General features: G+C 38.6%; 1 protein-coding gene across 7 annotated transcripts; it reads left to right on the top strand.

Annotated features, from left to right (window-relative positions):
• Window positions 1-1726: 1726 nt before the first annotated feature.
• LOC120729278 (troponin T, fast skeletal muscle isoforms-like) lies at window positions 1727-19377 on the top strand. Of its 7 annotated transcripts, XM_040024807.1 has the most exons (17): window positions 1735-1846; window positions 4268-4338; window positions 7016-7055; window positions 7169-7182; window positions 7774-7782; window positions 9302-9430; window positions 11946-11963; window positions 12233-12253; window positions 13307-13325; window positions 13436-13481; window positions 14179-14295; window positions 14406-14483; window positions 14811-14924; window positions 15038-15147; window positions 17678-17768; window positions 17987-18027; window positions 19118-19377. In XM_040024807.1, exons 3-17 carry the CDS (start codon window positions 7036-7038, stop codon window positions 19152-19154), a joined length of 864 nt encoding a protein of 287 aa, XP_039880741.1. In that variant the 5' UTR covers window positions 1735-1846; window positions 4268-4338; window positions 7016-7035; the 3' UTR covers window positions 19155-19377. The 7 variants fall into 7 exon arrangements, with proteins under 7 accessions (XP_039880747.1, XP_039880740.1, XP_039880744.1 ...); XM_040024806.1 differs by lacking the exon at window positions 4268-4338 and having other exon boundaries at window positions 1730-1846; XM_040024809.1 differs by lacking the exon at window positions 7774-7782 and having other exon boundaries at window positions 1737-1846.
• The last annotated feature ends 27 nt before the right edge of the window (window positions 19378-19404 follow it).

Here is a 19404-nt window from a genome sequence, read left to right as displayed (position 1 = left end):
TTTCAAAGTTTTCTTTGGACATCAGCTGATTGTTTATTCATTTTCAGTCCACTCCTTGATTTGTTTGTTTGTTTCATAAACCGCTTAAGCACTTTATGAAACAAACATTTGTGCTTGAATTATCCTATGAATCATTCAAGCATAAATAATGCCCCTACTGCTTTTTAGTTACTCCACAATGTACCTGTTTCTCACTCTCATGGTCAATTAGTGATGATTAGCTAAGGGTATCAGGCATTCTACTAGGATGGTTCCTAGGTGATATGTTTTGAGCTTGTTCAACTGGTCGGGAAAGACCCAGGACATGCTGACATTATGAGCATATCTGGCTTTGGAATGTCCCCACACAAGAGCCTGAGGAGGTGGTCTGGGAGTGTCTGTGTCAGACTGGATCTAGAGTCGAAAATAGATGGACATTAACAGTTTTGGGGATACCAACTGAAAAAAAATCATGTCCATATTTTTCAGTGAAACAAGCATACTGGCAAAGTACAGTACAGATGACTGATAGAGTAAAAGTAAAATTCAAATAGTCAAAATTAAGTACATTTTGTATAATTTATTCAGCCTGAGTGGCAAATAAAGTTCTTAGACACATAGTCCAGCTTGAAAAAAATAATTACAATATGAAGAGTAGAAAGCCAGATGAATATATTGCTCATGTTTCTAGGAGAGGCACAGTAGTGATGCAGGATAGCACTGTCACCTCAAAGGAGGTCCTGGGTTTGAATCCACCAGCCGCCTGAGACTTTTCTGTGTGGGGTTTGCAAATGCTCTCCCCGTGTCTGCATGAATTCTCTCTGAGTACTCTGGCTTCCTCCCACAGTCCAAAGACATGCATGTTCGGTTACTTAGTGAATTTCAAATAGGCCATGAATGGTTGTCTGTCTCTGTGTGTTAGACTGATGAGGTACAGCCCTGTGACAGCTGGTATAGGCTCCATCCCCCCTGTGACTTGGACAAGTTTAAGAAAATGGGTGGATGAAAATAAAAGACTTAGAGTTAATAGTTGTTGGGGGTTTTCTTTACTGTTATAGCACCATTGAGCTGTTGGAAACATTGGCTGCAAAGCACAGTGCAATGGCATACTATCCAGTTCTCTTTAGACATCCATGGTTCACCACGCCCCCCACAGAAAACCACCCTTATGCAATGGTATGTTTTTGTTTATACAACTGGAGTAACAACACTACCATGACTATCAAAAACAGGCAACAAAGCCTTAAATCTTGTCTGTTGAATCTATTTGATGAACTGTTTTTCAAAGGTTTATTCGTTTTATTAAAGGCTTGTTCTGCAGGACATAGTATTGTCTTTTTTATTGTTCCTTAAATCACAGAAAACTGACAGATTGTCAGCGGGCATTCAGTGTGCAGCCCGCTTCTATTATTGTTCTTTCACTCTGACTGGCTTTTTTACTGACTGGCTGATGAAGCGGCTGACGCATACACTCACATACACACACACTTTCTCTCCATTGTCTGGATGCCAAGCTTATGTGTAAGCCCCACACTCAGCCTTCTATCACTGTAAATTTAGCAACAGAAGCTTCTCAGCTGCTCCTTTCCAAAACCTGAGCCCTCCTCTTCCATCCATAGTATTTCACCCATCTCCTTCTCCAGGGTCATGGCTGCAGGCCCCCCACACCCTCCCCACCTTCTCCACACATAAACATATATGCTACACACACACACACACACACCTCGTTCTCATCCCACAGCCAATAAGGGCCTGATGGGCTCAAGTATCACATACTATAACACAAGGACTTATTCTCTGAGCGGAGCCTGCAGTTCCTTACAGACCTTCATCTCCATCGTCTGAGGAGTTTCTCTTCATCTCTGAGGTAAGATGACAAGAGACACTCGAGAGCCTGGATTCACATTTGAAGATGGTTTCTGAGATTTTGTTTGCTCTTTTATATCTGCTTTGGAGGTTTTGGTTTTGTTACATTTGCGGAGAAGGAGAAGGAAGTCTCAGGATCACAAACACCAGATAACAGTTTGTCCTCAAACACTGCAAAGTAGCATTTGGACATAGACATGTTCACTGCATGTGTACTTTATGTGTTGGATGGTTTATAGTCCATATCAAGAGCTGGAGTCCAATTTCTTGGGCTAATTTGATTGGGAAGTTCACTTAAAAAATTTTCTATGTAAGATGAAAGCTGGAAACAAAATGTATGTGCTTTCTAAAGCTGATCATCATTTGCAATGAAGGAGAAATGCATTCAAGCAATCTGACAGCTGTACTTAGTACGTTTAAGCAGCTTGTTGTACAAGAAACTGCATACTGTGAAGACGCGAAGGGACTTGATACTCCAACTTTAAGTATTTAATCTATGTTACATTTACAGTCATTCCCAAATAACATACCTGCTGCAATCGAGATGAAGCATGGCTTCAGATGTGAAGTTAGTCCTTCTGAAATGTCTGATATGAATGTAACTCCAGGATAATACTGTGATGGTGGTTTGGAGAGGCTTTCAAATGAGCAATGGACATAAGCCTAGAGCTTATCAGGGGGTCTAACCACAAAGATATGCAGATTCTCTGAGCCTCATAACATCAAGCAGGTATTTATTTTTATTTTCATTGATTCCACTTACAAATTCACACAAATATGTACACATTAAGATTTTTGAAGAGATGCTCACATGTACACCAGTTTAGCATTGTGTTTCAGGTTGTAGATGAGAAGATGCTTATTGTTAGGTTTCTGCATTTAATCAAGCATTTTGCCTTGGTAGCTCTTTAATCTTAGATCATTGTCATTATGCCATATCCTTTGTACTCTTAGAAGCACTGCAAACAGGTGTTTCATCTCAGAGACACAGAGGTTTGATCTTCTACCTACCTATCTTCTCTCACCCAGACTGATGTGATGTGTCTATATATTCCTATCAAGTTGGTATTTCAATCTAAATCTGAGTATGATTGGCTCAGGATGCGACTTTCCTCCGCCGTCTCACCTGTTATGTCAGTCTTTCAGTTTCAGCGCCAAGTTTTAGTTTCAGAAAGACTCAGAAAGACTTCTCAGCATTCAGTGTTCTCATACTGAAGAAATGAAGTCGCCATCCACTAAATATACAGAGCGCTGAAATGTAGGTATGTGCTGTATGAATGCTGGACACACAGAGGTGAGATCGCTGTCAGCTGTAAGTCGATCAAAGAGCTCATTTGTCGGAGGTGGCTGGAGATTGGCTGTTTAACTGGAAAGGATCCTCCCGCTGGACGGAGTCGAGGGATTAAAGAAGCTATTTGGACACTGTTCCTCAGCTGATGGGTAGAAATATGATCCAGAGCTAATCCTCTGGGTCCTCTGCAGCTGTGCCCACACTAAGTGTGAAAGAGTCATCCAAAGACACTTTTTATATATCAAATATGATATAGTTGAATATAGACTATGTAGAGAGGTAGCAGTCCTCCAACAGAGCTTATCCTTGTACGTTTAACCATAGGGAAGTTGTTTGGACCTCAGCATTGCAAAAGGGCCTAAAATAAGGTTTTCACAGTGGGGTTCATTAGATTTTGTTTGTCATGCTTTTCGAACTCTTAAAGCATATAAACATATTTGTTGAAGACATTTGCTTGAAGTTGTTTAGCCCATTTTTTTAGCATCTGATTTGACTGATTTGTCATACTTTTCATTTTCACTACGATGCACTCACTTTTATTCAATTTGTCCAGCTGCTAAAGGATTTCTGCCTCTGCTCTATCTCTGCAGAGGAGGTGAAGTTAATTTTTTTATGTCCTCACAGATCAGGAGAATAAAATAAATATCTAGCCTGTGGATTTAAGTGGATTGGTTTAAGATGCACATATACCCTTTGCCATTTTAGAGTTTCAGATTGTTATAATGTAAAATCAACTAAGTCGGGTTGCTGCTTGTTTTAAAAACAATCCAAAAATGGGGCTTCAAAAGTGAAGTGAAACAGTGATGATTTACTGCTCTCTTTTTAGTGAGCTAATGTGTAGTGTCTAGTATATTGCAGTAGGCTCATGAGGGAGCTGAAGCCTATCCCAGCTGTCATAGGGTGAGAGGTGTCGTACATCCTAGACAGGTCAAAACAAGCCTTTAATGATCTTTAAGCTAAAGATGGCTCATATTACAAGCATCTTCTTCTTCTTTTGGCTACTTCTTTTAGGGGTCGGTACAGTACTGCCTACTTTTCATCCTCTTCTGTCACACCGACACTCTGCATGTGGTCTTAAACTGCATTCACACATTTTATCTGAGGTGTTCCTCTTTTTGTCCTACCTTGCAGGAGATTAGAGATCTACAAACCATCAACTTGAGTTGTACCTCTGATGTACTGATTTCTAATCTTGGCCCCAGGTATCATCTACCTTCATTATCTCTGCTCCTTGCATTTTCACCTTTCTGCCCATCTCGCTCTCTCTCATTCACACACATGTATTCTATCTTGTATCTTTCATTCCTCTTCTCTCCAGACTCTCTTAAACCCGGTCCCAAAAAGGGGCTGAGACCAGAGCTCTGGTGTCACTCCTACCACAAACCTCACTACTCTGTCTCCATCCTCATACATGTCCTGCACAGATACCACTTATTTCAACTCATTTCAAATTCCTCTTTCTCTTTTAATTGACATCCAATGTGTGGTGTATACGCACATTTATATTCCATGTCATGCCTTCGATTTTCACCTTCAAACTTGTGATCTTGTCTGATGCTTTTCTACGGTGGCCCCTAGAGACAAAGCACATACAAACTCCAAAACACTTACAAATTCCAAAACACTTAAAAATTCCAAAGCACGTACAATTTCCAAAGCACGTAAAAACTCAAAAACACCTACAAAACTCCAAAACACTTACAAACTCCAAAACACATGCGAACTCCAAAATACTTACAAATTCCAAAGCACATACAAATTCTAAAGCATGTACAAACTCCAAAACACGTGCAAATTCCAAAAACTCCAAAACATAACGGAAGTGCTCCAGGACACTAGAGGCAGTGTTGAGTTTTTCTTACCTAGTGGCTACGCAAGCCAGGAAGTACCAACGACCAGATTTGGTGTGTGGTAGTAAGAGGTAAATGAACTTTTTTTTTTTTTAATTATTTGAATATATATGAGTGTGGTTGTTCTATCCTTGCAGGTGTTTTCCGCCGGTATCCAACTCCATGTGTTTGCAACAAACTTGCCATTTATTTTGCAAATCGAGCTCAACACTGCCCCTAGCGTCCAAGAGCAGTTCCGTTGTGTTTTGGAGTTTGCACGTGCTTCGGAATTTGTACGTGCTTTGCAGTTTGTATGTGCTTCGGAGTTTGCATGTGTTTTGGACTTTGCATGTGTTTTGGACTTTGTAAGTGTTTTGGACTTTGTACGTGCTTTATTTCTAGGGGCCACCGTACTTTTCCTCTCTGCAATGCTTAAACTCGTCTTCTGCTTCATTTCACTTCCTATTTAAACCATAGCAGCAGAGCCCTTTGATTGCTCTTGCCCTTACTTCCCTTCCTTGCACACACAATATATCTAGCTTACTTCTCACCATCATATCAGGCACCTCTCTCCCTTTACCAGCCATAGTCTACGTTTGAAGTCCCTCTCACCTTGCCGCTCCTGCTTTTTCTTCTCTCTTGCTGCTTCCAAGCATAACTCCTCCATTTCCTCTTCTTTTGTCTTCAGCCAACAGTAGCAAACTTTCCACTGGCACCCTGTTTCCCAATAGCACCAGAGGCGGTCATTGTTTACCTGGAAACCAATTCCAGCATGGAGATCTCATTCTTCGTGATCCATGGATTTGATTTGGCCAACATTTTAGGCTGGATACCCTTCCAAATGCAAACCCTATGGCAGCAATTTATCCAGACTTGGGACAGACACTAGGAATACACTGGCTTGGAGTTCCAACACCCTACCCCATGGCTTGGTTGGCTTATATAATAAGCGCTGATGACAATCTTCTGTGTTTGCGGATTGAATTCTCACACATCAACACAAACTTGCAAAGAGGATAACACCTTCCAAACAGCTGAGTAAACAGCCCTGGATTAGGTGTGGAAATGCTACAGTAAGGACAGATACACTATGTGACTGCTTTCTCACCTTATAAGCAGGCACAGGAACAACTGTCACAGATTAGATAGAAGAATTCCAAAAATAGTGAATAACCTCAGTTATTCTCAAACTCAGGCTACGTCCTAATGCATTTTTGTTTGAAAACGCATCGTTTTCTCTCCATTTTGGCCTCCCATCCACACTGAGACGGCGTTTTCACTCATGGAAAACACAATGTTTTGAAAAGGCTCTCAAAAACACATACATTTGAAAACGGTGCTTTCGCGTCGCAGTGTGGACAGTGAAAACTGAGACTTTCTAAAACGATGATGCATGTTAGTCATATGATGCCGTCATGTGACCAATTAAACTAAGATAGCGGAGGGAATTATACAGCAGTTGTTTTGTTTGCTCTCAAATTTGACAGCCCTATTGAAGATTAATATCAGTCTGTACATGCTCCAGATAGCTTTTCTTCAAATTCTTTAACTTTCACTCGCTTTTGCAACTTTGTACTTACAACTTTGTACAAGGTGGAGCAACAACTCCACCTTGTTGTTAGTCCATTTAACAAACTCGCTGCAACGTTTCAAAGAGCCGGAAAGTAAATAAGCAGCAGACAGAAATAAGGCAGGTCGAATCGTCTTGCGTTTCATGCATGCACAGTTCTAGAACCCAAGCATTTTCGGCTGTTTCAATGACGACGCACAACTCTGTGAAAACGACTGAAGACGCTAGTGTGGACGCGGAGCGTTTTCAGATGAAAACGCCGTTTTCAAATCTATCCAGGCTAGTGTGGACAAAGCCTCTATGTCACTGCAAATGCAGAGATGTTTTTCCATAGTTCCTGAATACGAACAAAATTTACCTGGAAAGTAAAATATACATTTTGGCTTGTTTTCTCATGTTCCCATGAATTGAATCCCAGGTTTACTTTGTTGTACTGGCACAATCCCACTGCTGTACCTCACTCTTTGTCTTTCTCCTCAGGTGTAAAGTCTGCTGTCACTATGTCTGACACTGAGGAAGTGTAAGTGCCCACCAATAATGACTCATGCTTCTTCTTTTTTAAACTCACTCTTTATCAAAAAAAACAAAACATTTTTTGTTTGATATTTGAAAGATGTGTTTTTCATGTTTCAGGGACAATATCGAGGGTAAGTGACAACCACACAGTTTGGTTCATTTTCATCTAGCTAATAAATCATGGAGTCTCTGTTCGTCTGCCGGTGTGTTTGTCTGTTCTTCACTTACTTTACTTAAGTGATCATCTGATCTACTTCAAACTTAGCAGGTGTGCTACCCATGTAAGTGCACTGTTTTGTTTGAAGTCTTTCGGATGAGGTAAAATCTCATTTTAGAGCCTCAATGCTTGATTGTGTACATTCCTCTGTTATATCCATTGGTATACTGTACACATTGAATAATACATTTTTTATAGAAAACAGCAAAATATTTCAGTTACAACATTAATAGAATATGCTACTTTTATTTTTCATCTGTCACATATATACTGAACTTGAAAGTGAAAATAGATTTCACAGAGACACTTGCTTTCCTTTTGTCCCAAGCTACACTGGGAATAATGTCATAAGCCTTTATTATATTGCATTTTGCCATTTAAAATACAAATTAAACATTTCCCCTATGACTGATTCTTGATCAAATTCAAATTTAAATGTGATTATGAAATGACACAATGTTGTTTGTTTCTGCTGTCCCACCATTTTTTTTTTCAATAACTGAAGAAGAGGAAGGTAAAGACAACTGATCGGCCAGACATCACAACCTTTATCCACTGTACTAATTGTTGAGTGTTTGTTTTACCCTTAATTTGAAGTGTTTGATGTTGGCACCAGTCGTGAAATTACTATATACTAACATCTGCATAGATGAAATTAGGATTCCAACAGGATTTAGGATCTGCAAAATTAACCTTCCACTTTTTATTCTAGTTATATTAGAAATATTTGGGGTGACAATGCTATTACATCTGAACCTTCTCTCGTGTATGTACAGTGTAGAAGAAAAAAAGAAACTCATAATCTGGGAGTACTTGGAATAAAAATACAGCATATTATTGATTTATTAATTTATTTATTCATTCATTAATCCATATTTATTTATCTTTATTTTGTTACTGCAGCATAACTAACATCTAACTCTCAATCAAATACTTCCAAGTTAAGGGTGACTTCTCTGGCGGAGTGAAGTTTTTACTCACATGGAAGAAAAAATGTTTTTTAGCATCCGGCTATCTACATTTTTCTCGACATGTGACTTGTTTACATGGTCATCTGTTAATGTCAGTACCTCTGTCATTGACCTAATTCACACAACAGCTATTTTTTGAACAGCTGATGTAGCAAACTGCTTGGATGAAAACCGTAATGCTTAGTTATTAATCCAAATATCACAAGCAAATCGGGTGGTGCTCAAAGGGATATTTAATAATAGGATGTTATGATATCTGTGAAAACCTTTTGGACGGGTTAGTTTCTAGCTAACTAACAAGATAGAGCTAAAAACTAGTTTAGCAATGTTACCTTAACTTAATAAACATTTTATTAAGTTATGCTAACATTATTTTCATTGATCATAGTTTCCCTACAATACATTTGTGAGACATTTTGTAGGCAGTAAACATGTTCGTAGGGTTTATCATGCTCAGGTATATTAGCATGTGTAGACAAGCTTAAATTGTTCCTTAATAAAACTAAAGGGGTGTTATCATTAACACTGATAATGTCATAATAATCTACAGTATTGGAACTATAATGTAAAACAAGTGTAAAACACCAGTTTTTCTTGTTTTTGAAAATGCCATGACAGTGTCTTTTAAAATATTTCAGAAATGTCAGAATAGTAATAATTCATTAATATCTAACATTTTTTCAATATTAGATTGCAAAACATGGTGTTCTAAACATGAGCTCAGTTATCATCTGATAGCCTATAGGTTTTTACATCGATAACCTAAAATGATCTTTGTGAGCCAGAATGTTTGTTCTTCAGTTATACATTCAGTTATACATCAACAGTTCGATATGGCTTCTGTGTGAAAGGTCAACTGACTATTTTTCATCATCATCTGTTTCTCTCTCTCTTTGTTCTCCAGCAGCACTGTTCCTTGTTCGCTCAACTATCCTCTCTGTAACTAAAGTACTCTCTCACTTTTGGTTTCTAATGGCTCTGTCATGTCTATGGTCTTCATTAACGGCCTTTTCCGACATCCTCCCTCTCCCCGGTGGTTTGGTGCATGCTGTGTGCCCGTAGCCCAGGAGGAGGTAGTAGAAGTAGAAGTAGCCCCTGAGGCGGAGGCCCAGGTAGAAGCAGAAGCAGAGGTAGAGCCTGAACCAGAACCAGAGCCAGAGGTGGTGCAGCAGGTGGTTCATGAGGAGGAAGGTATGTGGCATGGGCAGTCCCGTCACCTTTTTTCTGCAGGACATCCAGCACTTTAAACCATAGGACAGTCAGTCCTGTAACCATCCACACACTGCAAATAATATCCTGCCTGACAAGTCAAAAGGACAAACACTATGACTAAAGTTTTTGATTTTATATTTGGAAATATTCAGTTCATTTTTATTGACTGAACAATACAGAGCAAACCCCATCAATCAAACAACCCCACTTGGCGACTGTGGGAAAGAAAAACTCCCTTTTAATAGGAAGAAACCTCAAACACAACCAGGCCTAGGGAGGAGGGGCCATTTGACATGACCAGATGTGATGGGAGGAAGACAGGATGAAACACATAACAAATAACTAAAACGTCCACAAAAAAAAATCCACTTGTGGATTATTATGCACCAGCTAGATTTTGTGGTATGAATTCTGAATGCTCAGTAAGTTGTTCTTAGCTCATTATTTTCAAAGTAAATATGCAGTTTATTTTTACACTGTAACGGTGAAAAAGCAGAAACACCAATCATCCTAAAGTTTTTTTGTTTTTTTACTTTCCATTCACACAGACATTTCAAATTCCTTTAGAACAAACTGATAATATCTCATCTCCAGACTACATATGTGATTTTTACATACTCTGGAGCACTGATCTCAGTTATGTCAAGACAAGACTAACAAACCACACTTCACCTTTAATCAGATGATAAAAGACTCAGGTGCCTTGTTGGGTTCGATATTTTTGCAGTTGACTAATCTAGTTCCACTTTAGCTTCCATTTAGCCCTTTCCACTGGTGTTGCCTTCTCTTCATAACTGCCCTGTTTGAAAATAAGAGGGTCTGAAGATACCTAGATCAAATTAATGGATGTTTTTAATGCAGAACAGGTTTTTAAATCTTTAGAAAACCAGAATTAGCTTACCCAAGTTTACCCATTGTCTAGTTACCCATTGTCAAATTAGCCACAACATAGCTAGTAACAGTATATCTCCTCCAAATGTGAGATGTGTTTGACTCTTTTGTTTTCTTAAATATAAACATATGTATACATTTAAACATGTTTGCAGGGTTTAGACTTAGGTGAAAACACAAAGGGTCAGAATATGTTTTAGTTCTTGGAAGGTTCCCAGGCAGTATCAGCAATTCAAGTTTAGGTGTAGTTTACTGGTGCTTTTCTGGTGCTATCCTTATATTATACGATTTCTTATAATCTAGGTAACATATCACTATGGGATACTGGTCACAGTCATGTACTTTACAAAATGTTATCATTCAAAAACAGAACAACAAAAGTTGCACTGACATACTGAAAAATCTTGAGTTTATGAATGCTGTCATTTACATATCAATACATTTTCCACTTTAGTCTTTTTCTAGTGACATATGCTAAAGGGCCTTTTGTTGTAGATACTGCTTTTGGGAGTGCACTGCAGAAAACATGTAGATTTTGCTCTCTAAAATGTCTTGCATCATCATCAGTGTTAGAAGAGACACAGTAAAACCATTTTTCATTGTCCTGGTTAAGCAATATTGCTGTGTGTTTGGAATATGAGCTGTGCATATAAATCTTGAAAGAGAGGACAAGAACATTCACTGCTTTTACATGAATTGGTTTCCCTTGGTCATCTATGGTCTTCTATACATTTAGTGTCTCATTTTGTTTTTATAACCTTCTCCAGTATTTTGCATTTTGGCAAACTCGTGTCACTCTGTAAGACCAAATCATAAAGGATGATGGGAAATTTTAGCCTGTAAAAGCAATTTGCAATTTCTTTTCCTTTCTTCAGTCCATGTTTAGCTTTCTTTTTTTCTGTGTGTATATGTGGAGTGAGACCAGCAAATTGCTCTGTAGCATTTACATTGGGGTATTATGGTGCAAAAACATATTGTCAAGCCCTCGAATAAATTTAGAATCTTTCATTACAGAGTCACTGCAGAAGTCCCTTGCTTTGGTGTACTATTGTTGAACTAATGAACTCTTGCTGTACTGCTTCAATTTAATAATTTTTTGTTCAGCTTCATGGCCCAGGCACAGTTGAGTAAAAATAGTATGGCAACTTTCAAGTTAACCATTTTCAAGTAGTTGTATCATCCTTCTGGTAATCCATAGATTGAATATGCAACTTTCTTAGTGTCTGCATAACTGACTGCAATCATTCTCAGACAGATTTACAAAGGTTTTCAAATAATAACGATTTATTTCTTTAGTGTTGAAAGCTTTTCTTAAAACTCAGTTAACATGAACATTCAATATCCAAGATTTGATATGGAGTCAGCTGCCTATCAAAATAAAACTTAAAACAACAGGTGCTTGCGACGTTAATCTAGAATGAATGCATTCCATGATATGGGACTTATGCAGTGGCTGCTGCTGCCTACAGTATGAATATAAACACCCCAATATTGTAAATGTGCTTTATAAGCTGCGCACCATGAAGAGGACAGTAACAGGCTGCCCAGTCCAATCACTAATGGTTTCTGTTCTGCTCTTGCTTTGGATGCTTGCTGCATGCAGAGGCCTATGAAGAAGAAGGTATGTAGAATTGAATTCTTCTCTGTTCTTCTCATTGAACCTGTTCTTTGTTTTCCTGTTGGCTGGGGACCTTTCACACATGTATAATTGTTTTTCTGATCTTTCTTGAAGAGAAAGGCAGAATTAATCAATTCAGTTTAGTCTGTGCATCAGGTGACCAATGTGACCTGGAGGAACGGGTTGAAGGATTCATTAATACTGAGTCATGGTTACGGGCTGCACCACTCATCTGTGCTTCTTCTCTTTTTTGCATGATTGTGTCCTGCCAGGGGAGGAGGGAGATCAAGATGGTAGTTTGCATTTCCTGCTGAGTCCATGTTGCTTTGCCTGTTTTTTCCCTCCCCATGTTGTCCGTCTCTATTTTATTTTTTTATAGTAGGTTCCTGCAAGAAAATAAAATGCTAATCACACACATCCCAATCCCAGTTATGTCTTTACCACAAAAAAGATTAACAGTAACAGTTACAAATACAAAGTCCCTCGTTGTGACAAGTGTGCACTGATGTACTGTATGTTCAGTAAATGTAACTATAAAAGGTTTCTATGTGTTGATTTATGACACTGCATACTGATCCTGATTTGCACTTTTTAAATCATATTGTTTTGATTTACACACTAATGCACAAAAAAATAACAGAAAAGTAAGGTAACACTCTACAGTGGCCTCGTTCCTGTGCACCGATAGGCTTACCAGCAAATGCTACATCAAATCAACATTCTTGTTTCTTAGTTTAGGCCTGTGGAATGTAATATAACCTGTGACGCTCTGTCATACTTTTAAAAATAAATAATGGTGTCATATAAGCAATACAGATTTGATCATATTGTAGATTCTTACTTTTTTTTCCTCTATAAAAACCTCAGAAATATAAGGGGACTGTAAAATATTTTACTACGAATCCTAATTCTTTCTTACATAATCTTACATAATGCATAAATGACAAAATTGTAATTTATTTGTTATTGAATATCTCTTCATGCACAGAGTAATTTTCTAGCCTTTACTCATAACAGCTACATATGAACTCACTGTGTAAATTTCCCACAATTCATGCTGTGTAATTACATTAGGCTACTTAAATCAGAAGCTAATGCACAGTAACTGGGTCACTGTTAATGGAAAGTATTGGACAATTAAAACTCACTCTTATACAATGATCTACTGGAGGTGTGAAACAACCTGCAGCCTCAGAAATAACTCAGCTTGTCCACTTGGATCTTCTTCCCTAATTAACCAGCAGCACTTTAGACACTACACTCTCTCTACATTTATATGTCTAATATTTCAATCTCTCTCCTGTCCCTGTTGTGTTTTTGTTTTTCTTTCTGTGCCAAAAACCCAGAAGAGAAGCCAAAGTTTAAGTAAGTATGCACTATTGTTTGAACCTGAGGCTTTTGCATAGCTAGCATCTGTACATTTATATACTATAAATTACCTTATTTGTTTATACCTCTCATACTTTATTTTACAGGCCCACTGCTCCGAAGATCCCAGATGGCGAGAAAGTGGATTTTGATGTAAGCTGACTTGTTAAAATGTTAAAATGAAGCCAGAAAAGGATTATACATAAAGCTGAACTTAAGTCCTTTAAGAGCTTGTCTCACTTCAAAACTAAAAACCAGACCTCAACACTTTTGATCATTGTACAAAAAGAAGAATCCATTTTAAAGAACCAGGTTTGTTTTTTCTAAAGTAAAAGTCAGTTTAATAGCTCAAGTAGAGTTTTATTTTTTTAATATAAACAAAAATTATAATTACTCAGGTTTGAGTCCATATTTTTTCCCATGGGCCTTGCTCCACCTGCAGTGACTCTGTCTGTGACCAATGGGCCATCCCCCACAATTTGAGTAGATGTACTGGTTCTTATATCGCGCTTTTCTACTCTATTTAAGCGCTTCATACAACATGTCTCATTCACTTATTCATACCCATTCACTCACTGTTTTCCTTTTTTTCTTTTCTATCTAACCTCATAGCGCGTGCTCAATATCTGATGAATGTATTAGATGCAGACTGGAGCAGCCAGCAATTGGCCAGCAACCTTCCAATTATTACACAGTGTAATCTGCCATGTATATAATTTGCACTTATAAGGGTCTGTTGCTACTAACTTACGGTTCTCTAATAGTGTTGGGCTAGCAATCAGCTGTGTCATGTATGATCACAGCTAGTACATGTTTATGAAGGCAGCCTCATGCCGTTCTTGTCTTACAGGATATCCAAAAGAAACGTCAAAACAAAGATCTTGTAGAGCTGCAGTCACTGATCGATGCTCACTTTGAGTGCAGGAAGAAGGAAGAAGAGGAACTCATAGCTCTCAAGGAGAGAATTGTGAGATTGCATCCCAATTATTTATTACAGAATGAACCCAGAATATGTAATGGTATTTTTCTGTCAATAAGCATTGCAGGACCATCAAGTATGTTGATTTGTGTTTTCAGGAGAAGCGTCGTGCTGAGCGAGCTGAGCAGCAGAGGATTCGCGCTGAGCAAGATAAAGAGCGGCAGGCCAGGCGGGAGGTACGCATAAAACTGTCTCTTTTTGATCTGGTGTGAATCAGAACAAAATACAAATCTCTTTTAACAGTTTGGTCACTCTCTCAAGTAATTAATGATTCCAGTAGTTTGGTTAATCTTCAGCAGCAGGCAAGGATACAGATGAAAAAAAGAGTAGTGACACACTGATTGCTACTTATTCAGATTTTCAAATATGCTGCATATTTCACTGCAGCCGTAATTTCATTCAGGAATTTCAAAAATCCTTTGGACAAACTCAGTATAAACAGAAAAGCTGTTTTTTTTCCCCTTTTGCTCCGTAATAATCAAATTTTAAAATTCATTCTGCAGGCTGAGCGGATGAGAAAGGAGGAGGCCGACGCTCAGAGAAAGGCTGATGATGATGCCAAGAAGAAGATAGCACTGACAAACATGGGATCGGGCTTAAGCAGCCACCTGCAGAGGGTACCATGTGTTTCACTTATTAAGTTTCAGATCTTTGCTACAGCTTCACACAAAGCAGGCAGCTAAATAATTGTGCAGACTTACAGTTTTAATTGTGTGTGATGTTTCTCTAGATTGAACAGAGAAGAGGCAAGAAGCAGACTGAAAGAGAAAAGAAGAAGAAGGTTCTTGCAGAGAGATGCAAACCCCTGAACGTCGATAATCTCAGTGATGACAAGCTGAGGTAACAAAAAGGGGAACAAATGAAGGAAACCCACAGAAGATATTTGATTTCATTTTCACTGTTCTTTTCAATTCAATTCAATTTATTTGATATAGCTCCACATCACAACAACAGTAGATCCTACAATAATTTGTTCTTTTAAAATGTATGAGCAACAGATAGATTGGAACAGCAGCTGACTCAACATGAAGAAGATGAATGTGAGGCGACCGTGGCTCAGGGGGGTTGGGAAGCGCATCTGTAACTGGAAGGTCGCCGGTTCGTTCCCCGGCCTCTCTGTCCTGGTCGTTGTGTCCTTGGGCAAGACACTTTACCCTACCGCCTACTGGTGATGGCCGGAGGGGCCGATGGCGCGATATGGCAGCCTCGCTTCTGTCAGTCTGCCCCAGGGCAGCTGTGGCTACAACCGTAGCTTGCCTCCACCAGTGTGTGAATGCGAGAGTGACTGAATAGTGGCATTGTAAAGCGCTTTGGGTGCCATGAAAAGTGCTATATAAATCCAATCCATTATTATTATGAATGATTACCATGAAATATTTCACAGATTACAACTAACTGAGCTCTTTATATGCTATATAACAAGTGCACATTTTGAGTAAAGATTTATATTCAAAAATTAAGGCAAATTTCTTACAATTCTCATGTTTTCTTGACTTTCGGAGAAGCTTTATAAAAACAGTATCGTATCTTTACAATCATACATACAATGCAATCAGGCACTGTTAAAAGCAATAACTTGTCAAAAGATTACCTTAGAATTCTCCCAGAAACTCAACCCAAAACGGCAAATGAACATGGTTCTAAAAATAGTCACTGCCTTGCTGTGACACACACAAAGTCAAGCTCAGCCAAAACTCAATCGGATTACCTGATCACAGTGCCCACCCACAGCAGCTTCTGGACATCCAAATCTCATACAGGCAGTGCTCTAGACTAACTTTTTGCCACGGTTGCACTGGTGTGCCTAACTTCTTTTCTTAGGCGTATCAGCACAAAAGTTAGGCGCACCCAAATTTTTCATCCACTACATCCACTTCTGTCAGGCCAAGGATACTCACTAGGGCTGGGTATCATCACTGATTTCTATAATCCATTCAATTCCGATTCACAAGGTCCCGATTTGATTCGAATCAATTTTGCTTCAGACAGTCAGAAATATTATAATTCTGGTCATTTATCAGTACTGATACATGTGAGACTTCATCAGAATTGTGAAGATCACAGCAGATGCCTTTGTGTCAAAGTAACTGAGAATAAAACACAGAAAAACATGAAGGCAATTTTCCTGGCCTGGCTTTTTATAGCAGATAACCTTAAAAATATTCTGCAATATTCAGAAATTAGGCTTTCTTGTCCGAGGACATTTAAGTGAAAAAAAAAAAAAAAGACAGCGGCCAACAGCACTGTAAACAATGGTAGACTGGTGGGTAATAAGCAAATGAATAATGCAGAAGACAGATTTTTAGATGGGAAACTGTTCTTAAAGTACACTGAGAGAGAGAGAGAGAGAGCTGTGCTTGAAGTGTGATTGGAAGCGTGGTCGAAGCAAACAGCGAAAGTCAGAGGGAACATTTATCAAATGTGAAGCATAGTTTGGATCTTTTTTTGCTGCTGGTTTAGTGAATTTTGGTTGGAGAGAGACAAAACCTGCAGCTCAGAATCTAGCACAAAAAAAGAGTAAACACAAAGCGTGGACCCACGAACGCTTCAGAATCAGTGAGCTGTCGGCTTTTAGCCCCAAAATATATTTATATTTAGAAGTCGATTCAGGATTTAATGAATCGATATCACTTTATTCAAGCTACTCACCTCTTTCTATCCGCCTGCCCTGCACTTTCAAACGTACACGCGAAAGACTACAAGACTATCTGGACCACGGCCAATCAGAGAGGTCCCGCCCCTGGCTATCTCTGATTGGTTTAGACCACGATAGGGGCATAATGTGTGTCTGTTGTTGACCACACGGAGACTTTCAGAGTTGCGGAGACTTTTTTTTTTTTTACTGAACAGTTGGTCACACCTAAGACTTATTTTAGTCGCACCATTGAAAAATTTGGTCGCATTTGCAACCAAATTGGTCGCACTCTAGAGCCCTGCATACAGGCCTTGCTATTTAGGCTTTTCTAGTCTGCCCACAGTTGTTTAGCACTGCAAGCAACTTTGCAACCCACTTCCATCCCACTTCCCCTTTTCCTTATGTGTCTTTTTATGTCATCGATCCCTGCTCTGTTCAGTTGAGTCCCCCTGCTGTTCTCGCAGCCTCTTACTGAGGATGCAGTATTTGAATGTTTAAAATGCTTGAAAAAAACAAACAAAAGAAGATGGATTCAATTTTTTTTAATTCAGAATAGTTTTTCTTTACCATTATGTCAAAAATAGAGCAGCTTGTGGTGAATTTTCACGTGCCACTTCTTTAGTATTGACAAAAAAGCTAAGTGAAAAATTCTTACTCTGTTTGGTAAAGATGAAAACTGCTTTTTTTTTTTATTGCTTTAGCCATAAGACTGAATCCTTGGTTTGTGTTTGCTAGGGAAAAGGCAAAAGAGCTGTGGGAATGGCTGCACAACCTCGAGGCAATAAAATACGACCACTGTGAGAAGCTTAAGAGGCAAAGATATGAGGTTGGTAAAGAAATATATGTACTGGTTGCCAAATGTCCTGGTTTGTCTTTTTCACCTGAAGGTAGGGTCAGATATTTTCACATCCGATTAATACCTCTTTTGAGCTCATTCTCATCATTTCCTGTCTGGTGTCACTTGTGCTACCACAACAACAACAAGTAGCATTTCAGTGTTCAAACATACAGGTTTTCTAAGTATCTAATGATGATGTCTTTCAGGTTGTTTCTCTCAGGAACCGTATTGATGAACTGCAGAAACAGTAAGTTATGAACACAAACAGACCACATCAGGCAGCAAAACTAAATACTACTAAATTCCCTCTTCTTAGGAGAGTGATTGAGACATACAAGGACAGAAATCTGTTTATGTAGTAATGTTGCACTGATTTGACCTTTTCCTGACTCAATCTATTAATAAAAACACTCACAAAGTAGTTCATTTCATTTTATGCTAAATAAAGTAAGTTTATTATTTTGTCCTCTCAAAGGACATGGAGCTTTTTTAATTGACAAAAGAATACGTTTCTGCCTGTGCACCATGTGTTTGCAGATTTAACTAATATAGCAAGCCAGGCGTTTTCTCTATATTTTGCTTTATTATGCTTCGTCCTTGTTCCTTTTGCAACATCATTTGGTTTTGTCTGTAGATTTAAAGTCTGCAGCATCTGTAAGGACATTTATAGGATATACTTCATCCCATAGACTTTTCTACATCCATGCAACCATATGCCTTCTGGTTACTTTTTGAAAGTAGTCATAAAACATGTTTTAGCAACAGAGGGCGCTGTTGACTTAAAGCTTTTCAGTCCTGTTAAGCATGTTTAATTCATGGGCAGAAGCCGCACAACAGTTTTAGATCCCAACAAACTGTTTGAATTACAAAGAAATGAAATTTTATTGTCATTTTTTCTAACCCTCTGCATATTATAAATTCAATTTAATGCAAGACGACTGTTGTTCATGGTGTGTTTTTGAATTTGAAATTTCAATTCAATTAAGTTTCACAAAATTTTTCAGTCACAAAAAGAGTCACCTCAAGGCACTTTATTTATAAGGTAAATACTGTACAGTAATACCTTTTATTTTTAGAATATACTCTTACCTCTTCACACTAAAAGAAAGGGGGAAACATGGAGTACAATAAAAGGTTATCAGGAAATGGTTTTACTTGTCTGAAACATTTAGCAAATAGGGCTGTATGTAGCCCTTGAATAAACCTCTGCTTATAAAATAGTCTTTGTTCAGGTATTCATACAGTAACTTCACATTAGCATGATGTGTGTGATATTCATAAAGGCCTACTGAACAGATCTGATACTTGGGGATTTTTTTGTACTTTGCACCTTGCAGCAGCAAGAAGGGAGCCGCATCACGCCGCAGGAAGTGAGCAGCCCCTCTGTGCCAGTCAGCCTGAGCAGGAGGCATCTTCAGTCGGCCACAGCAGTAGCTCCAGTCGCCCACCCGATGACATCCACAGCAACAACAACAAAGCTAGTGCCTGTGTTTACCTTAGTGAGATAGTTTCACAAGGATTTTAGCTCAAGTAATGAAATAAACAATAAAAATTATGCTTTGTTTGTATAAAGAACATGTGGCACTTTAAACAATCATCTGTGTGAATGCATTCATTTCTCCTC

Source organism: Simochromis diagramma, unplaced genomic scaffold, assembly GCF_900408965.1.
Source record: "Simochromis diagramma unplaced genomic scaffold, fSimDia1.1 OVJJ01000299.1, whole genome shotgun sequence".
NCBI classification, from domain to species: Eukaryota; Metazoa; Chordata; class Actinopteri; order Cichliformes; family Cichlidae; genus Simochromis; species Simochromis diagramma.
This window is presented reverse-complemented; position numbering and strand designations above follow the sequence as displayed.